Source organism: Trachemys scripta, chromosome 1 (assembly GCF_013100865.1).
Source record: "Trachemys scripta elegans isolate TJP31775 chromosome 1, CAS_Tse_1.0, whole genome shotgun sequence".
Lineage (NCBI taxonomy): Eukaryota > Metazoa > Chordata > Testudines > Emydidae > Trachemys > Trachemys scripta.
The window spans coordinates 250,445,985-250,467,684 of record NC_048298.1 but is presented as its reverse complement, the minus strand read 5'-3'; the positions used below and the strand labels follow the sequence as shown (position 1 = coordinate 250,467,684).

General features: G+C 43.2%; 1 protein-coding gene across 2 annotated transcripts in view; it reads left to right on the top strand.

Moving 5' to 3' along the window:
* Nucleotides 1–21,700, top strand: part of IPO5 (importin 5) — a gene marked incomplete at its 5' end in the record, with an annotated part of 84,272 nt that overhangs the window by 38,111 nt on the left and 24,461 nt on the right. For both annotated transcript variants that reach the window (XM_034758233.1, XM_034758232.1), the window contains 8 exon segments: nucleotides 3,263–3,395; nucleotides 3,487–3,608; nucleotides 4,258–4,354; nucleotides 5,490–5,662; nucleotides 6,308–6,419; nucleotides 7,433–7,488; nucleotides 16,883–17,005; nucleotides 18,465–18,684. In XM_034758233.1, the coding sequence (XP_034614124.1) occupies nucleotides 3,263–3,395; nucleotides 3,487–3,608; nucleotides 4,258–4,354; nucleotides 5,490–5,662; nucleotides 6,308–6,419; nucleotides 7,433–7,488; nucleotides 16,883–17,005; nucleotides 18,465–18,684 (1,036 nt within the window).

Sequence of the window (21,700 nt, the reverse complement as noted above, 5' to 3'; positions counted from 1 at the left end):
ACCTCTGTTTTTATGGTCTGCTACACTCTATTACCTAGTTACATGCTCTGTATTTTGAGGAGTTGTTGTTGGTGTGTTTTTTTGTTTTGTTTTGTTTTTCCTGGATCTTGTCTCTTCATGAGTGTATCTGAAAATTAGTTCCTTTGAAACACACATACAATAGATCACTACTCATGTACCTTTTTTGGAGTTGACGCTTCAGTAAATCTTAGCTTTGCAAATTACATAATTTTCTTTGAAAGAAACTTACTATTGGAGACCCTGAGGGCCAAAGTGGTTCCACTGCGTGAGCACTGCTCTGTGCTAGAGCCAGCAGATTGGGAGCTTGAAGATAAAGGATTTCCTAGTCAATGCTTTGCTGAGGGTATAGATTCATGTGTGGTGATGTATAACAGCTGTCTTTATAGAACCACTTACAGGTAAAATTGATTTTTCTTTGTTTTGAGCTGCATTTTGGGCAGTTTGGCAATATATAGATAAAACATAGCAATTGTGTATGGGCAAGACCAGATTTAAAACAAACAAAATAGCTGTGTCCTTGAGCCAATCATTGGCCTGCGAGTCAGCAGTGTTCATCTTGGGAAAACCTCCCTGGAATCCAACATGAAAAAAGCAACTATCCAGCATTTATACAGCATCCTCCACAGATGCACAGTGGACTGCCTTGGATGTCCCAAGCATAAGCTTTCTTGGCACAGTGAACCATGCAACACCTGAACCTAGTAAGCTTGGTTCCAGAGGTGGTATGGAAGCCCAAAATCAGGTAGCTCTTCATACAGCATGGTTATGTGGGAGTTCCTGGTAGTGACAGTCTTTCTTCCATTCTGTCAGATTCAGTGAGCTGATCTCAATGGAGTGTGTGCAGCACTGTCCAGATAAGATTTCTGTTGCACAGTTAGTGGCAGGGTACATCCCAGATATTCCTGATCAGTGTCAAGTGTGGCATTTGCTGTACCTTGGTGATCAGTTTGTTGGTTGCATTCTGATGCTGGTTGTCAGGAGGATAAATATTGACTAGGACTGGTAACATACAAAATTTTTGTTGGCTTCAATGTGCCTGTAACAATTCTCATGGAACGATTAAGCTCTTTTCTGTTAATTTAGTGTGTACAGAATTTAACCAAACTGGGGCACAATGTTCTCCAGCTGAATAGCAGAGAGTGAGCCCCAAATTATTCAGTGTTAGCATACTAGATCCTCAGATAGACCCTACCAGTTTAGTTTTTGCCCTTGATGTTTTGAGCTACTTTGGTTGGTCGGGGGTGTGTGTGTGTGTGTGTGTGTGAGAGACCTCGACCTCTAGATACACTGGCTTTGGATCACATGCCAACCACTGACCATTCAAAAAGATGTTTAAGCTCAGGTTGGCTCTGAGCATGCCGTAAATGGAAACATGTTGACATGGTCTTTGATGTACTTGGTTTTCATTTCCATGATCAAGATCAATGCCCATAAACCACCTGGAGATGGTATTTAGTAGGTCATTGATGGGTACATTAAATAAAGTTGGTGCCAGCACCAAGCCTTGTGGGAGTCCATTCTTCTGTAATCTCTAGGTGCTGGGTTTTGTGGCCCAGAGCTACCTGAAAATGTCTACCTCAGGCCATCAGCTCAGTTGCAATGACAACCCATCTAGGAAGCACTCTTGACACTTTGTACAGCAAACCAGCGTGCCAGATGGTGTCCTAGGCTGCTGTAAGGTTAAAAAAAAGGACAGCTCCACTTTTCTGATCTTGAAATCCATTCTCACTGTACATAGTGAGTACTTCCATTTGGTCCACAAGTGCTTCCATTTGGTTGGAATCATCACTCAAAAGTTGTTCTGTCATAGGCATAATTCTCTTAAAGCATCATCCACTCCAAGAGTTTATAGCTACAGCTTGAGTGATATTGGATGATAGCTAGCCGCTGAAGAGTGGGCTTTACCAGGCTTTGGTAAAGTTGTCACCTTAGCTTTTTGACGTATCTCAAGTATCGTTCTCCTATATGACATGGGACATGAAGCTGGACAGGCAGTGTTGGCTTTTCTTCCCATGTTGTAGTTCTGGTGATACGTTTTCAAAAGCTGCAGGCTTTCCATGTGTTCATTTATTTTAGTGACTTTCTTATTTCTTTCCTGGAGAATGTCTGAAAGTTTTTGTCTTGGTCGAACTGAAGAGATTCCTTGTAGTGGTGCCACTCTTTTTCTTTTATTGGCCTCTCAAATTTTATCTTTGTCTGCTCTAGTGATGTTGGTCAGTTAACTGTTTAAGTAGGTCTGCACATTCTTTGTCAGACATGCTATATAGGCTTTCTGGCAGCCATGTGGGATGTTCTTGGAGGCAGCCTCAAAGATGGCTTTGGTAAACTTTTGAGGAAGCTTGATCTATTGAGATGTTATACGCGATAGACTGTATATTGGTCAATGAGCTTAGTGTAATTATTCCAGTCTGCCTTTCTGTAGTTACAACATACCCATATTGACTATTTGTTCAAGGCTATGGTAACCCCTATTTGGGTGAAGATGGGGCAGTGCAGCTGTGGGGGGAATTTCTAAAGACCCTGAAGGTGGCTAGTAGAGGGCAGTCTGTAACTGAGGTTGGAGGAGCAGCCCTCATTCCAGCAGGTAGAGTGAAAATTTGGTTGGTTGGTTAGGGTTATGAAGATGTAGTTAATTGAGAGAGATCCAGTTTGTAAAGTCTGTCCCTCTTGGATCAGATTCTGTATGTTCCAAGTTGTGTGGTTGCTATTAGTCTCTAGCATAGATAGTGGGATGCTAGTGATGATACAGTAGGCCATAATTATTAGCAACTTTAAAGTTGTTGAGCCTTATGATGTCATAGTAGTCAGATGTAGATGGTAGACTCCACATTGGTAAGCTGGGTCCTACATAAGTGGCTCGACCATGTTTTTTTCATGAAGGCTGTAATTTGAGATTGAAACCAGATATTATAGCTGACTGGCAATAAAGGAATTAACATGGGTTTCCTAACAGCAGATCACATCAATGTTGTGGCAGGAGGCAATGTTTTTGAAAACAGAGTGCTTTGTGGCTCTTAGGCAATGGACATTCAACTATAGCACCTTGAGGAAAGGATCAAAATGTATAGTATTTCCTTGTCTTTGTCTATATCCTCGGTAATTGTGATCCAGTAATCTGACCACGATAGATTTTTAACCACTTGTTATGTACTGCGGTGCATTTCCTCCCATTTTGTTTTAATACACATTGAAACAGGTAATGATGAGTGTGCTTATGTGAGTTTTAAAACTGCTCTCACAGATATCTTACATGATCTCTGCATGGGCTAGAATGTGCAAAATCCTTGGAAAAGAATTTCAGCAGTACCTTCCTGTCGTCATGGGGCCTTTAATGAAGACTGCGTCAATTAAGCCTGAAGTTGCTCTACTAGACAGTAGGTTATAACGATTACTTTGTTTTGAAAAATCTTTGAAATAAGATTTGGCAGCATTTGTAGAACTTTTTTTTTTTTCTTTCTACAACAGCCCAAGATATGGAGAATATGAGTGATGATGATGGTTGGGAATTTGTAAACCTAGGAGACCAGCAAAGTTTTGGAATTAAAACTGCAGGCCTTGAAGAAAAAGCAACTGCATGCCAGATGCTGGTGGGTAATGGGAAATCTTGGTCAGCTACTTCTTGCTAGGTTTTCTATGGAATTAAATTAATAGTTAAGTCAATAATTAAATCTGAATCCCATATACATATATATAAGTATTTTATTCTTGCAGTACTAGGGTGTGGTTGGGCAAACTTTTTTGTGGCCAAAGATAACTCATTCATCCTCAACTTACTGCTCGCATTCAAATTTAAGTAGTTTTCATTTTTAGGTTCATATTGCTGCAGTTTAGGTTTCAGACTCTGCAGATGACTTAAAAATATGGAAACTTTTTTTCTATTGGTCTTAAGTTCTGTTAACTTTTATAAAAATTAAGCCTTGGGACAAATGTAATGAGTGTCCTTTCAGATGTCAGCAAAAGGATCCCTAGAAAAATAATTTTCTATTACGTATCATAAAGTATACACATTTAGTCTAAGATATTCAGCCACTAGTGAAAAAATATACTCTGCCATCTGGCTCTTTCCAAATAATATGAGAAAGTGGTAAATAAATGCATTCTAACGTGGCTTTTCCATTATCTCTGACCTTACTCTGGTTGTCTACTATCCTCCTTGAACATTTCATAATTTAAAAATTTTAGTAGTAATGCTTTTACCTAGTGCTGATAATGTTAAAATTACCCTTTTTGTTTCAGGTTTGCTATGCTAAGGAATTAAAAGAAGGATTTGTGGAGTACACAGAGCAAGTTGTAAAACTGATGGTTCCTTTGTTGAAATTCTATTTCCATGATGATATCCTTTTTAATATAAAAACAATAGAGATTAACTAGCAGTTTTACTTCTGAAAAACTCAAAACTTCAGCTGTGCTAGTCATCTTTCCATGAATATGGAGAAAGTAAATTCAACAGTGTTTTATTCTAGTATCGGGAAGGTGTCTGTCTATAGCTAACCTCACTTTCAGTATTGTATAAATCAGGAGTTTAAATTTCTCCAACCTGATCCATTGCAAACAAGGTGTCAGTCCAGCAATAAATACTACTTTGACCAATTCTTTAAATTCTTTGTCCGTTGGCTTGGGCGTCTAGTTTCAGTACATATGCAAATTAGAGTTTGGGTCTTAACTTCCTAATCTTACAATATGCACTCGCCTCTGTATCTAGTTCATCCAACTAAAAAGCAGCACTGACTATCCCTAAATGTCTGCCTTCAGCTCTTATCTGATGAAAAGCCTCCATAACATAACTCAGAGAGTGAGGAAGAAGTAAATAGGGTGGGGAAATGTCCAAAACAACATTGAAGTATTATTTTGGTAGCTGTTTACTAGTCTTGCCACAATGGGCAAGGACAATTTTTACAACCTCAATATTTAGCATATGTTGTGCTTCTAGATCATAGCTTTATTCAAATTGCACCATTAAAGGAGGCTGTTAGCTTTGGCAAAAATGTGCTATATTTAAATTTATGTATTTCTCCAATACTTTGGTGTTTGTCAGGTAAATAGTACAGATACCAGCACAGTCAGTTAACATGACAAATATTTTTTATGCCTATCTTTCTAAGCTAGTCCAGTTCCTTTGGCAAATATGGCTTTTTTGGTTCTTTAAAAGAAAATTAAATAAGTAAATGTAAATGTTAGTTGCAGCATGAATCAAGAAGCCAAGGAAATGCTTAGATAGCTCTTCTTCAACCTTAGTTTACATTGTAAATCTTTAAAACTTTTATATGGCAAAAATAACTTTTTTACATCCAGTCTCTTTGATTAAATGTCTGGGTAGTTATGAAAATGAGTATGTTTCAGCTTGGGGTGACTGGTCATAGTTTAAGATGGGAATTTAGTACCTTTTTTGTAGTATGTTTCCTGATGCTCATGTCATAAAAGTACTTCAGTTTGATTTCAATTATCCAGTATTTCCTTAATAATCAAACGTGTTCGTGTGGCAGCAGCAGAATCAATGCCTCTTCTCCTTGACTGTGCTAGAGTTCGTGGGCCAGAATATCTCACACAGATGTGGCATTTCATGTGTGATGCGCTTATCAAAGCTATAGGGACAGAACCTGATTCAGATGTACTTTCAGAAATAATGCATTCATTTGCAAAGGTGATCTTTTTTCTTCATAGAACTGTTTATACCATTATCATTATTATTATTGAAAACTCTGTGTGTGTGTGTGTGTGTGTGTGTGTGTGTGTGTGTGTGTGTGTGTGTATGTATGTATGTATGTATGTATGTATGTATATACTTTTTTTTTTTAGTGTCAAGGAAATTTAGTGCTTGCCATAAGTTTAAATTACTAATACAGGAGATTTTTCCAAGAGATACCTATCATTTGACTATATATTTTGTTAGCTTAGTTTAATGTGATTAATTTTCATAGCTAATTATTGAAAATGTCTATTGAATCTTATAAACGTAATTTTTTCTGGATTAGGGAACACAATTTTTCACTTGCATAGATAACATTTATTTAAAAACATTAATACTGAATATCAAACAAAAGTCTAGAAAAAACGCTAAACAATTTTTACTTATAATGTGGATCTAACTTGTAAAATGTCAGTTCCTTAATTTTATAAGCCTAGAATTAATATGAAAATTCTTTTAAAAAAAAGTTTGCTACTTTGTCAGTGGTAATCTGAAGTATAGCTCTAGTCAGTGTTTTCAATATGTTAAAATTTCACTGCCACTATTTGAGTAGTGTTTAATGTTAAAAACTTCTATTTTGAATATACTGTATTTCACTAGTGCATTGAGGTAATGGGAGATGGATGCCTTAACAATGAACATTTTGAAGAACTTGGAGGAATATTGAAAGGAAAACTAGAAGAGCACTTTAAAAATCAAGAGTTAAGACAGGGTAAGTTAGTGCCACCTTCTGTGTATTAGAATAAGTTTTATAATTTGCACTAAAGATAGCTCTCTAGAGCAAAGATTCTAAACATCTCATATTGACTGCTTGTTCAGTTATCCTCTCCTGAGTTACCTCACCTTGAGATCCAGCAGCAGTAAGCTGAAACTAGATACATTCAGACAAGAAATGAGGTGCAAACTGTACTAGTAATTGACCTTTGAAACACCTTACCAAAGGATGTATTCTCCATCATTTGAAATCTTTTCCAAAAAATGTTGTAGCTCAATCAGAAGTTGATCTAGAAATCACTAGATGAAATTCTAAGACAGTCAGACTAGATCAGTGTTTCTCAAACTGGGGTTGCCGCTTGTGTAGAGAAAGTCCCTAGCGGGCCGGTTTGTTTACCTGCCCCGTCCGCAGGTCTGGCCGATCGCGGCTCCCACTGGCTGTGGTTCGCCACTACAGGCCAATGGGAGCTGCTGGAAGTGGCGCAGGCCGAGGGATGTGCTGGCCGCCACTTCCAGCAGCTCCCATTGGCCTGGAGCAGCGAACCGCGGCCAGTGGGAGCCGCAATTGGCCAGACCTGCGGACTGAGCAGGTAAACAAACCGGCCCGCCAGGGGCTTTCTCTGCACCAGTTTGAGAAACACTGGACTAGATCAGAATTGTCCCTTCTGGCCTTAAATCTGTGACAACCTCCCAATCCTACAGCAATGACTGTTTTTAGTATCCTTTTTCCCTGCTTTTCTGGTCTATTCGTTTTTCCCAGACCAAGGTTGCCCTTCTCCCATGCTCCCTCACATACTTACTCCTAATCTGTTCAGTGCATTTTCCTTACTTGCCCAATGTCTCCTTCAGGCACTCTGACAGAAGGTTCTGAGTGCTTCACCCTGCAACTGTTTCTGGGGTCCTCTTTTATCCATTACTGCATTTTTATCAACTGTTCCTGCGCTTTTGCAGGAGTGGGTCCTAGAGAAAACATCTAAACCGTACAGTTTGCACTTACTCCTTTTAATTTAGTGAAAAGACAAGATGAAGACTATGATGAACAAGTTGAAGAGTCATTACAAGATGAAGTAAGTTATTTCTTTTTTTGTTTGTTTAAAAAAAAAATTTTTTTAGACACTTTCAAATTCCACAGAGCAGCAGCTATGTGGAGACAGACATTACACCACAGTGACATTCTGCTGAATTGAAACAAACACCAAATCCTTTGAGACTTGCCCATATGGATCCCCAGTATTGGAGAAGTGCATCTTTGACATGTTTCCTCAGAAGTTTCTAACAAGCATTGTCCATTGGTGCTACACCATGTGCTGGAACTTGAAGATCTATCCTAACTGCTGATGGAACGGGTTTAGAGCAGAGCTTTTCCTTATTTCCTCTTTTGAAGAGCTTTCCTCTTCTAAATAGGATTGCTTTTTAATACTTTTTCAATCATTGTTCTATTCCAAGTATTGTCCAAGGTTCAGCCCAGTTGTCCTGCTTTTTCATCTTTGTGCTTTTTGGGCCTGCGTGGTGTTGCTAACCCAAGCAACAGCATGACTTAAGGTCAGGTAGGCTGCAAGCCATTTGCCTCCTTCAGTGTCATCATATGTGTTGCTGATGATTGTTAGCTGTCATCAGTCCCTGGGTGGAGACTATAGAACCCAAAAGTACTGGGAAGGAAACATCTAACTATTTCTGATGGAGGAAGCTCCTAGGGTTTAGTCAACCAAGCCTGTATCTAACACCCAGAACAGTTGACATTTAAAGGGCCTTTGACTTAGACCTACTCACTGAAGATGGCTGCTTAAGGCCTGACAGAGGCAGTGCTGTAATTCCCAAAACTCTCCATGTTCAAAGGAGAGCATGAAGGTTGGTACTAAAGTCCCTCCAGTGCCAAGTCCTGATAAGCAGGGCTAAGAGTCCTGACTGTCTGTTTCTCAGTACTAGGACATTCTCAGTACCAGGACATTTGGTCTCTAGCTGGATGAAGAAGCAGAAAACGTGTATTGGTACATATTGGAACCACAAGTTATGCATCCTGATCTACCAGATCACTTCACTATCAGAGTAAGATTTTTCCACCTGTATTTCCATTTCAAGCTAACAGTTTAGCTCATAGGTGGGAAAACTACCGTCTGCGGGCCATATCCAGCCCGTGGGACCCTCCTGCCTGGCTCCTGAGCTCCTGCCCTGGGAGGCTAGCCCCTGGCCCCTCCCCTGCTGTTCCCCCTCCCCCGCAGCCTCAGCTCACTGCGCCACTGGTGCAATGCTCTGGGTGGCGGTGCTGCGAGCTCTTGCCGGGCAGTGCAACTGCAGAGCCCGGGCCTGACCTGGTGCTCAGTGCTGCGCAGTGGCATGGCTGGCTCCAGCCAGGCGGCACAGCTGCCTCTCCTGGTGCTCTGGATGGCACAGCTGTAGCACTGCCAGCCGCCAGTGCTCCAGGGAGCACAGTAAGGGGGCAGGAAGCAGAGGGGATTGGATAGAGGGCAGGGGAGTTCGGGGTGGTGGTCAGGGGGCGGGGTTGTGGATAGGGGTTGGGGTGGTCAGAGTGCGGAATGGGTTGAATGGGGGCTGGAGGGGGAGGGGTGCAGTCAGGAATGAGCGGTGGAGGTGGTGGGAGGCAGTCAGGGGCAGGGGTTCCGGGCGCTGACAGTGGAGCAGGAAAACTGGGGGGTTGGATAGGGGCCGGGGCCGGGCCACGCCTGGCTGTTTGGGGAGGCACAGCCTCTGCTAACCGGTCCTCCATACAATTTTGGAAACCTGATGCAGCCCTCAGGCCAAACAGTTTGCCCGCCCCTGGTTTAGCTTCTGTGTTAGTTGGGCACTAGATTGGGAACTCTACAGAGGAGTCCAAAAGATTATATTGGAAAGCAGGAAACATTCTACATGGAAAACTTCTTTGATGAATGAAGTCGTGGAAAGATTCTCCTTTCTTAGAAAAGAATGGACTAGAGGTTGTCCTCCATCCTTTCTAATTTTTGAGTACTTAATAGTGAACTTAATGAAAGTTTTGACTGTTCATCTAGCTGCCAGTTCAGCTTTTCACCTTTTCAAAGCATGGATCATGAATTTTAATTCATTGTGTGTTACAAAGCTTGTTCTGCATTCTCCCTCCACTGTATGAATATAGTCTTTGTTCTGTTTCTACAGTGCCTAGCACAGTGCATGATTGGGGCTCAGATGTTACCACAGGACCAATTAATTAATCATACTAATGCTCATAGATCCACTGTTTTGAGCTTAGGGGCACATCACAGTTTTAAAAGTTTCCAAAATGCGCCTTTACAATGTCTCTCTCAAAAAATGTACGATTCCTACTTTGCGCTCCAGACACATTTATGAAAGCCTTATTTCCTCAATTTGTCCTCCTAGATCTGTGCCCAGTTTGAGAGCAGTCCTGCAGTGACTTCAGCTACTAATTTCTCACACACCACCTGGAAGGTCACAACTGCTTGTTAATTTCCAGAACTGGGGAGCCATATGAGCAGTTCTTGAAGGCGAAAAAGTGTCTTACCCTAATGACTGATTTTTGGAAAATGTCCATATGGATCCACACACCTCAGCCCATTCCAACTAGTCTCTCTTGTTCGGGCTGTTCAGTTAATTGAAGGAACTGAGAGTGGTTAGGGTCCATGCCCTCTCTTAAATTCTCACAACTAAACAATGGGATGCAAGTGGTCTCATAGACAGTACTTGATAGAAGTTTCCAAAATCATGTGCCAGGGATGCACTTCTCCCAAGAATATGGATGGACATACATGGTTATTTTGAGAAAAATCAGTTACTGTACATAATCATTCTGTGATGTATGAAATCTGTAAGGAAAATATTTTAACATTCAGTATTGCTATATTTTCATAGCTACTGAAATTCATTGGAAAGCAAATGTGAGTTATGTTTACTAAGAGTTACTGCTATACATCTTGTCATTTCAAAATATATAGAACACTTTTTTTTCTTTTTACCAAGAAAAATAACCTGACGTAAAATTGTTCCCATGAACTTGTCATGAGAGGAATGACTTAATGCGCTTAGTAAGATTACTCTATTTAACTTTTTCTTTGAATAGTGTCCATCTGGTTACTCCACTTCAGGATGTGTGTGCGCCCATACACTTTTGATCCCTGGGTCCACACCTGCATCATAGATATCTTTGGGCTCTGGTGAATGGGTGGGACAGATCTGCTGCTGCTGCTCCAGTTGTTTCTCAGTTGCCTGTGGCTTGAGACAGAGCAGTGCACTGTTAGCTGTAGCTAGCCAGTGACTTGTTGCTTTTATTGTTTGTTCATTCTGTCATTCTTTTACTTTGTTTTTTTGAATTTGTTTATTTAACACAGCTTTGTGCTTTTGTGGAGTTCCACCTTTCCTTCTTTTATTTGCCCAGTCTGGGATATTTTTATTCTTTCAGACCTCAATCCACAGCCACAAGTAGTGAGTTATGCCAGCGGTTCTCAAACTTCATTGCACCATGACCTTCTGACAACATAGTTTGAGAACCCCTGAGTTATGCCCAAGATCCCAGGCTTCAAACTCTGCCAGGCCTGCCATAGGCCTTTTCCTTGCAGTGACAGGCATTCAATATGTCTCCACTGCCTGAGAGAGACTCGTGTCCCCGCCAAATGTACGATCTACTCAGGAGTTAAAAGCGGATCAAAAAAGTTGGAGATGAGACTAAAACTCCTGTTGATGGAGCATTCTCTGAGACCCTGGGGTCCAAACCACCACCTTTATACATTGGATTTGGTTGTTCAGAGCAGCCTGGTGCATCACAGTTGCTATGGTAAGCAAACCCTGGGGTCCTTCAGAACCATCCAGACTCCAAAAAAAAAAAAGACCCCATTTTACAGAGCAGGATAAGAGCAAGGAAAAGTCTTGATCTGTGCCAGGACATGAAGACAGACTCAGGAATTGGTGAGGCTCTTACCCACTCTGGTCACAAGACTGCAGCATCAGCTAAAAAGACCACATTGCATACTGAGAAGCCATTGGTAAACAATCTAGAGTGGTGTCAGCACTGGACTCCGTACCTTCAAAGCAAATGAATTTTAAAGCGGAGCTGAAACTGTTGTTGATACAGTCTTATGTACCCAGCTGAGATGGGAATATGGATTGCACTTCAGTACCCTCTCCTGTACCACACTATATATGCTGAGTCCCAAGGGTCATTCTCCTGATTCTCTGGTGCCATCCTGGCTCCCTTTCCATGAGGACCTTCAGATCCTGGAAGAACTCAAATTGCTTTTACTGAGGGATACTGAAAGAGTTCTCGCTGGTACCAACTTATCTTCTGGAGTCCACTTGCCCTCCAGTCCTGCCATCCACAGTAACTCATCCTCTGGTACCAACACGGTCAACGGCCTCTCACAATTTGAGGGTACTGAGAGGGACTTTCAGCTGGTACCCCTATTCTCCAATACAGTCTTGCTGCCCAATTGAGTCTTGGCCTCCAGATGCAGTAACCAGACCCTTTCCAGTCCCCAGTACTGACTTGACAAACTGCTGGTATCAGTACCACTTGCCCATCCGATGGACACTGCTGCGGGCACTTCATCTGATTCAGAGGTGTCCAAGGCTCCTCCTCCTTTCTCTTCTAGCCTCTCTCCCTTAAGGTGCATCCCAAGGAAGAAATTACACCCAGCAACTTTGGGGTCCTGCCCTCTTCCCTTATGCCCCATAAGAGTTGGCTTATTGGAACCCAAGGGCCCCTTAGGGTGATCAGCTCTACAGGGTCGCTTCTTGTAGGAGAGCATGCCAAAAACAACTGACATCCTCAAGTCCTGCTCCATAGGGGGAACTTACAGAGGAGCAACAGCTGGCTGGAGAAGCAGAAATACCACCTTTCCACAAATCCTCTTCCTCACTAGATGAGGCTGTTATGTCTCCCTCACCATCTTAGGTTGATAATTTCAAGGCCTTTCAAGATCTTATAAAACAAATGTTCTTGTATCTCCTGTTTGAGGAGATACAAGAACATTCTACATATATCTCGGAGCAAAATCACTTTGCCCATCAATGATGCTCTGCTGGCCCCAGCCCATATGAGGTGGCATGGTAGCTAGAATTTGTCAGACATGTATAAATGAGCTGACACACATTATATACCGCCCAGAAGCTTGGAGAATTCTTTTCTCCCATCCTATACCTAACTCCCTGGTGGCTGAGGCCATTAACGAACAAAATAGGCACGGTTGGTCCTGTTAAACACTATCTGACGAGCTAAAATGGCTGGCCATTCTGGATTGTAAAAGCTACTCCTTGGCCTCTTTGCAATTCAGAATAGCCAATTACCAAGCCCTGATGGCAAAATATGATTTTACAAGTTATTCAAAGAGTACATCTTTTATTGAACACATGCTACAGGTGGAACAATTTCAAGCCCTCCTAATGGATGGCCAGACAGTCACAAGTGTTTTTCAAAACTTCACTGAATGCCGCTATGATGTCCAGCCTCATTTTGACAATACACCTCTACCTCAATATAACGCTGTCCTCGGGACCCAAAAAAATCTTACCGTGTTATAGGTAAAACCGCATTCTATCGAACTTGCTTTGATCCACCGGAGTGCGCAGCCCCATTCCCCTGGAACACTGCTTTACTGAGTTATATCCGAATTTGTGTTATATCAGGTCACATTATATCTGGGTAGAGGTGTACAACAGAACCCGCAAACCACAGCAAGGGCTTGCCTTCAATTCCTGGGCCATATGGCAGCCTGTAAGTTTGTGATCCACTTAGCAGTGGCAGATTGGGGCCCCTGGGCACAGGCCAGTGGCTAGAGAAAAATCCGCTGCTGGGCAGCAGAAGCCCCCAGTGCTCCCTGACCCCTCCCTGGCAGAAGCCGCGGGACAGACAGGGCAGGAGTAGCCCCAGTGCTCCGACCTGGTCCCCCACAGAAGCGCAGGGGAAGCCCCGGCACATGGACCCTCGCTGTGGCCCTGGGACTGGAGGAGCTCTCGCTCCGTTCTTGAGGCTGCAGTGGGGGGAGGAGGGTGCAGAAAGGAGCAAATGGGTTGTGGAGAGTTGCTGTGGCGGGGGCGTACAATGCGGGGACTGTGGGTGAACAGGCATGGGCCCCAGAGAAGGGGCAGAACGGGTATGGGACTGAAGGTGCAAGGGGTGGGGTAGACCGTCCCCCTACCCCCCCACAAACACACTTGCTCTGGCCCAGGACCCCAGGAAACCTTAATCCACCTCTGCCACTTAGCAAGACTACACTCTTGGTGTCTTCAAGCCTGGCTGAGAACTATCGACACCCTCCAAAAAAGCAGTCTACTCAAGTCAAAACTGTGTCCATACCTCAGAGGTCCTTCATTCTCTTAATTGGTGAAAAGATTCTCCCAAAAGTATGCATGGGAGTTATGTTCTCACAGCCTCCCACCCCCAAGGATCATCACTACAGGTGCCTTCCTGCTGGGCTGGGTTATGCACTTCATGACTTCACAGCTCGGCAAATGGAACCTGCAGAAGGTGATCCTGCATATCAACATATTAGAGCTCAAAGAGGTCCATTACTCTTCTACTCGACATCAAGAGCACCCGATCAGAATAATTCTGGATAGCAAAGCAGTAGTGTATTATATCAGTCGTCAAGGAGGCGCAAGATTCTAGCCCTTCGGTGCTGAATCCATATCACACCACCTACAGATCTGTTTCGCTACCAGGACTTCAAAATAGTGGTAGATTCCCTCAGCAGGCATTTCAACCACTATCACAGGTGGGAGCTGAACAACGCGGTATTCTGAAAGATGTCATACCTGGGGTCATCTGGAGATAAATCTTTGTATCAGCATCCCAAGCGATGTGCAGACGACTGTTTGAGGGGAAGGCAAAGCCCCAATTCGATGCAACACTGTAGTCATCCTTTGGCCTCATGTATTGCTATATGCTTGCCCCCAAAGCCATTACTGCTCAAGGTTCTGAATAAGTTGAAACAGAAGCCATCCTTCTAACATCATCATGGTCAAGATACAGGTATGATTCGCAGAGTTGGTTCATGTCTGACAGAGGATCCCCTTCTCCTGACAGTGGATCTTCTCACTCAAGAGTCAAGATCCATCTCCTGCCCCAACCTCTCAGTGCTTCACCTCAAGACATGGCTATTAGATGATTTTTTGGTGTAGAACAAAACTTCGCACTAGAGATACAAAGAGTACTACTTAATAATAGAAAACCCACTAAAAAGGAAAATTTATCTACAGAAGTGGAAACTCTCAGGCTTGGTGCAGCCCCTGATCTATACCTCCTCTCGAATCTTGTCTGATGTACTTGCAATTACCTGCTAAATTAAAAAAATCTCAGAATTATTGCTGAGTTCAGTTTAAGTTCATGTGGCTGCCATCAGCTTCTCTCTCTCTCCCCCCATATGCACACCCACACCCATTGAGGGATTTTTATTCTTTATCCACCCAACCACAACGAGGTTCATTAGGGGTCTGTTCTACACTTTTCCTCTTGTTAAGAAATCTATTCCACCATGGGACCTCAACTTAGTCCTTATTGTGCTGAGGAAACCCCCATTTGAACCTATGGGGAGCCCTCCATTTGGCCCTCCAAACTGTATTCTTTATAGCAGCTATCTCAGCCGGGTGGGTTGGAGGAGCTGGGATTCCTGATGGCTGATCCACCACACGCTGTATTCTGTTGCTAAGCGGTGTCCACACTCTCGCTTCCTACCTTAAGTTTCTTTAGGTTTCCATGTTAATCAGGAGATTCACTTACTGGTATTTTATCCCAAGTCTCACTCTTTGAGGGAACTGAGCCTGTATACACTAGATGTAAGAAGAGCTCTATCATTTACCTCAACAGAACGAAGCACTTCAGGACTTCCCCATGGCTTTTTCTCTCAATCGCAGAACTAATGATAGGGCACCCAATCTCCACCCAAACACTGTCTAAATGGTTTTTGGGATGCTTCTTAATATATTTATGAAACCTCTTCCCCTCCTAGCGTGATTTCCCACTCCACCAGGGCTCAGCCTAGCTGTGGCCTTTCTGAAAAACCTTCCCATCTCAGACATCTGCAGGGCAGTCCTTGTAGTCTTTAGTGCACATGTTTTCTTAGCACTGTGCTCTCATGCCTGCTTCCAGCGCTGATACAACTTTTGATGATGCTGTTTTATGGTTTATACTGAATCCATCTCCTCTGTAATTGAGGGTACTGCTTGGGAATCTCTTGAAGTGGAAAACCCATACAGACACTACTTGGAGAGGTAATTTACATGGTACAGAAAGTGGAGTTTTTTGAGATGTGTTCCTATGGGACCTCCACTACCTGCCCTCCTTCCCTTCTACATCAGTCTTCTCACTGGACTTTCGTGATTGAGAAGGAACTGGAGCAGCTGAGGGTCTCATCCCCTTATATCCGAGCACAAGCATATCTAGAGAATATGTATGAACACTAGAAAAATTCCAGTCAAGAGTTCATGGGTACACACATGTCCTGAAGCAGAGCCTCCTTAGTGGGGCACATCTCCAAGAACTTCAATTACTGTACAAGGTAAGTAACCTCTCCTTACAATTCCCTTTGTACCTTTATTTCATAGTGATTTTAAAAACAATAATTTTTAAAGTAACATGAGTGAGTTAACGTGCATACCAAAGTTTATTTTGGACTTTGGTTATAGCATGGCAGTGCAGAAGTGGCCTGAAGTTGCAATCCCCACTTTCTACTGCAGGGCAGCTTGTCATGCTGTGTGAGATGTGAAAATATTGGTATGCTAGTAGTGTGGCCATCAGAGGCTAGACACTGTTGGCATTTTGCTTTCTGTCTGTTGCTATGGCTGTAACGAGTAGAATAGGAATGGAGCACTGATTAAAGCAACCATACTGAGAATAATTGAACTCCCAAAAGGAGTCAGAGGGGATCTTGCTAGGGCCAATTCTTCAATCCTCACATAAGTCCCATTTAAGTTGGTAGGAGTTGTGTGTGAAAGTCTGCAGGATTGTGCCCTTTAATTGACTGTAATTTTGGAGGGTAAAGATGCACTATGCAGGGGGACAATAAGATGATTCAGATTGTCCAGATTGTTGTAGCAGAAGGAAGGAAGAGCTCGGAGTAGAAAACAGGCTATAATATAAATGTCAGTGTAAAGACTGTTGAGACATCAGGAAGCTATAGGAAAGGTCCTCATCCAAGGGGGTTGCATAGGGAAACAACCAGATTTGATTCCATGGTGCAAAGTGGCTTATGTCATAGTAAAATGTTCTGTATTTTTCCACTTTTGATGGTGCATTGTTACACTCTCACTTCTGAAACAAACCCTTCTGATGTAACATAGTTAGGAACTAAGGTGAAGTAGCTCTGCAGCATAGACACTGCATAGTGGTATAAATCTTTCTGAATTATTTGTGTCTAGTTATCAGTGTCTAAATTGCTTTGGTTCAAAATTCAGAAGTCTTAATATTTGACATGGTTTCTATCTTCTGAGAGATTGCTGATCAGAAAGGATACTAATGATATTATTGCTATTTTTTCTTCTTAGGATGACAGTGATGTTTATATTCTGACTAAAGTGTCAGATATCTTGCACTCAATATTCAGCAGCTACCAGGAGAAAGTGTTGCTATGGTTTGAACAACTACTACCACTAATTGTCAATTTAATTGTAAGTATCTTGGATTCTTTCCATTTAAATCTGATTTGTTATGGTACATGGATAAGATCTCATGCTGGCATGGCAAATTATTTTTAGAGCACTGAGTCCTTGTACAAAACATAGGCATGCTTTCCCCCAAGAAATTTATAGTCTAGACAAATACAATCAAACAGATTTGTCACCTGGTGCTTTATCACACAGCAGTGCATTTGTTTCTTTTTTACTAACCCTTCTGTCATAAATTATTGCTGATAAGCTTCACAGAAGTATTTGAGAGATATTTGAAAGAGGAAGTGCACCAGGTAGAAGGAACTTTAATGGAACAAGACCCAAAAAAGGATGAGAAGGGGAGTTAGTGGGAATAGTTAGGTATGAGATGAGGGGGTATAAAATTCCTATATTCAACATAGTCCTCTGATTTCATTTATTAGTCTAACTCAGTGGTCAACAACAGATCGATGGCGATCGACTGGTCAATCCTAGAGGATCTCCCAGTCGATCATGATCTCCGGTGGCTGCCACTAAAGCAGACTCCCTATCCTGGCCTCATGCTGCTCCCGGAAGCAGCCAGTGCAGGTTGGAGGTAGGGGTCTCCCTCTGCGCGCTGCTCCTGCCTGCAAACACCGCCCCTGCAGCTCTCCTGGCTGCAGGGGCAGTGCGTGCAGAAAGGGGCAGAGTGTGAGTCATGTGCCCCTGCCCTTCTCTCCTCCTCCTCCCCCCCCCCCCCCCGCAGGGGTGTGTTGGCCCCTTCCGGGAGTGGTGTGCTGTGCTCGCCACCAACCAGGAGCTGCCAGAGGTAAGTGCTGCCCCGTGGGAGGCTGCACCAACTCCCCACCCTGAGCCCCCTCCTGGAGCCAGCACCCCATGCCCCCGCCTGCACCCTGAACTCCCTCTTGTGCCCCAGCCTGGAGCCCACTCCTGCACCCAAACTCCATCGTAGAGCTTGCACCCCCACCCCTTTCTGCACCCCTACCCCAGGCTCAGCCCAGAGCCCCCTCTCACACTGCAAAATCCCCAGTCCAGAGCCAGTACCCCCTCTCGAACCCTTACCCCCACCCCTGTGAAAGTGAGTGAGGGTGGGGGAGAACGAGCGACGGGGGGTGGGGTGGAGTGTAGGGGGGCGGAGCTTTGGGGAAGGGGCGGGGTAGATCCTGGGTTGCCCTTCGATTCAAAAAGTGATCTTGGGCTTGAAAAGGTTGGAGACCACTGGTCTAACTGCTCTCCTCAAACAGCGAAAGTAACCTTTTGATTTTGTCTTTGTGGTGTTGCAATCAGTGTCATTAGAGGAACAAATTCCTCTGTAAAGATTAAATTCAGGTCAACCCATGTAGCACTTGAAATGGAGCTTAAATTCCGCAATTATGAACATTTCATTTTGATATAATCATTCATCTTTTTGTATGCATCATGGCACTTGATTAACAGTTACATTCTGGGGTGGCTTAGAAATTTTTTTTTTTTAATGTAGTGTCCACATAGGCCATGGCCAGACAGACAGTGGGGGTTATGCATTTTTGATGACATCGTAGAGCACTGCAGCCCATCCTCATTCAAATATGCTGAATACTTCCTGAGGCCAATGCTACAGTCAATATGTGACAACAGCCCAGAAGTTAGGCAAGCAGCTGCTTATGGTGTTGGAGTTATGGCACAGTTTGGTGGGGAGAGCTATCGTCCTTTTTGCACAGGTATGTATATTCATGCATTTCTTTCTATTCCTGTAAAACTAACTCCAGAGACTGTAATACATATGCTAACCATGAGATTCTGCCAGGAAATACCAACTCCATGTTAATGAATGATCATATTCTCTTATCTCCGGTAATGGAATAAAATGCCAGTGAGTGTTTCGGGGAGGGTGGTGATCAGTATTTAAGAAAAGGGGAAGGGAGAGAAGAGCTGACCTAAGCTATCCAGATTTGTGGTTATATCCTGCTTGTCACATTTTTGTTTGCAGCACACATTTGTATTGAAAAGTATAAAAGAACGCCTTCACTAAGCAACATTTTGCTCTTAAATAAGCACAAGTGTATATTCAATAAAAAACTGACTTGTACACTAACTGATTTTATAGAAGATGGATGCAGCTACATGTGTCTGAAAGCAAGATTGAGCCCTCTGCTTTGTATGTCTGAAGAAATTGTTCAGAAACATGTAATAAGGAGGGAGGCCTTAAAAATGATTGAAGTAACCTGCACTTTCCTCGTATGTGAAGCAGAGGAATCTAACATTTGTGACTTAAAGCAGTTTTAATACTTATCACAGGTGCTTTTTTCTGAATTTCTGCTCTCTAACTCTAGCTGCATTTTGAATTTAGAAGGTTGAGCTACAACTGAAACAATCATAACCAATAAATACTAGCTTCTGGTGCTCTTCACACCAGAGCCAGTTAGGTTAATTTTTAAGGTGCTCTGGTATGGAGAAAGTGGTGCTGTAGTATAGGGATAGTGTGTTTTTGTGTTTCATATATCAGCTTCTTCAAATATCTGTTCTTAGACAAGACACTTAAATTAAATCTGATAATTCATTGGTTTAGATAACAAAAATAATGTAGTATGGACAGAATGACAATTGGCTCTGACAGGTTTCAGAGTAGCAGCCGTGTTAGTCTGTATCTGCAAAAAGAACAGGAGTACTTGTGGCACCTTAGAGACTAATTTGTTAGTCTCTAAGATGCCACAAGTACTCCTGTTCTAATTGGCTCTGAATATTTCAATAGGAATGGGCCAGAAGATCTTTTGCATACCGACTTCACTTATCAACAGACAATTACTGTATAACTTACATCATTGTTAATGAAATTCTCCATCCTATAGCCCTCAGGGAGAAGTAGTAATGATAAAGAAGTGCCTATAAACTGCATTCTTTCTAATTTCAAGTATTAGAAAATCGTTAAAGGTGGAAGAAAGATATGTGAATCTGTCAGATGACCTTTGTTGTGACGCAAGAATAAGTTAGGAGTGAGTTGGGCGCAGAACCTCCTTGGTCTTAGTTTGGTTCCTTAGTTTTGGAACTTTCTGCCAAAGGTTCCTTTTGGCTGCCTTTTAATGAATAATGCTTGCTGAAAATCAATAGTATTTCCATATCTTGGATTTTAAATTTTTATTAATCTTTTATCCTTATTCTTTGTACACTATTTGGAAACTGATCCTTTTTGGTAATCAGTCACATCACCCCTGCAGATATCTGGCTTTCCCTTCAGTTTGAGTTGGCCTAGTACAGGGATCGGCATCCTACAGCACACGTGCTGATTCTGAGTGGCACGCTGCTGCCCACTGAGAGGAGGAGGAACGGCCAGAATGCACCACGCTGTGGGAAGAATGGGGAGGGGGAAGCTTGGCTGCCACAGGATCAAGCTTCTGCCTCCTGCCCCTGCAGGGGAGAGCGGTGGGGAGGGGGTCCCGGCCCCCTGCCCCACTCAGCCCCCCCCCCCCCCTGCTCTCCCCCGCGGGGGCAGGAAGCAGAAGCTTGGTCCTGCGGCAGCCCGCCCCCCCCCCCCCGTTTCTTCCCACAACGTGGTGCATTCCGGCCCCTCCTCCTCCTCCTCCTAGAGGAGCAGAGCCGAGCGCAGCGTGCTGGCTGCTCCGTAGAGCAGGCAGAGAGAGGTAGGGACGGGCCTGGGGGAAGGGGGTGGAACAGGTCATATCCCTCCCATGAGCCGCTCAGGGCAGGGGGCTGGGAGCACCCCCACGAGCCGAGCACCCCAGCCTTCTGCCCTGCACCTCCCCACCCCAACACACACCCATTCCTCTGCCCTGCACCCCCACAGCCCCAGCCCTCTGCCCTGACCTCGAGTTGCCCCCAACACCCAGCCTTCTGCCCTGCACCTCCACACACACACACCAGCCTTTTGCCCTGACCTTGAGTCCCCCCCCAATACCCAGCCCTCTGCCCTGAAACCCCCACTGAGCAGGCTGGCAGCGTAAGATCAGGATTTTAATTTAATTTTAAATGAAGCTTCTTAAACATTTTGAAAACCTTGTTTACTTTACATACAACAATAATTTAGTTATATAATATAAACTTAGAGAGAGACCCCTTCTAAAAAAAAAAAAAGTTAAAATGTATTACCGGCACGCAAAACCTTAAAGTGAATAAATGAAGACTCAGCACACCACTTCTGAAAGGTTGCCTACCCCTGGCCTAGTATATTTGAGTAGATTGGCTCTTTATTTTTACTTCATTATAGTTCACAAACACTAATTGTTAGGTATTTCAAGATGTATTAAATATAATTAATTTTAAAGTTAATAAGTATGCTGCAGTGGAAAAATCATGCTGTAACTAGGCATAATGAAAATTGTTTGCATAAGAATCTGTGGATTCCCAAGGATTTAGTATTTCCATAGATTTTTGCTATAGTATTAGAAATTCATGTTTTCAGCTAGTCTCTTTGTAATAAATATTTCTCTACTGTTTGGTCCAGACATTGTTCCTGTTGTGGCTTTGGAATTGCACGTAGAGATTTGTCAGACTCCACAACAGATTATGCAGCTGCAGCACCTGGTTTTGGTTTGGACATTTTGGGCCCAAGAGTAGACCAAAGATTGGAATCTGGGAGACCCTGATCAATGGCAGGGTGGTTGTGTTATGGAGAGGAAAGACTCAAGCACTGGAAATCCAAGATGAATAGGGTAGGAGGGGAACAAGGAAAATAGGCTGCAGGGAACAAATCTGGAGGCAAACTATGAAATCAGCAACTAA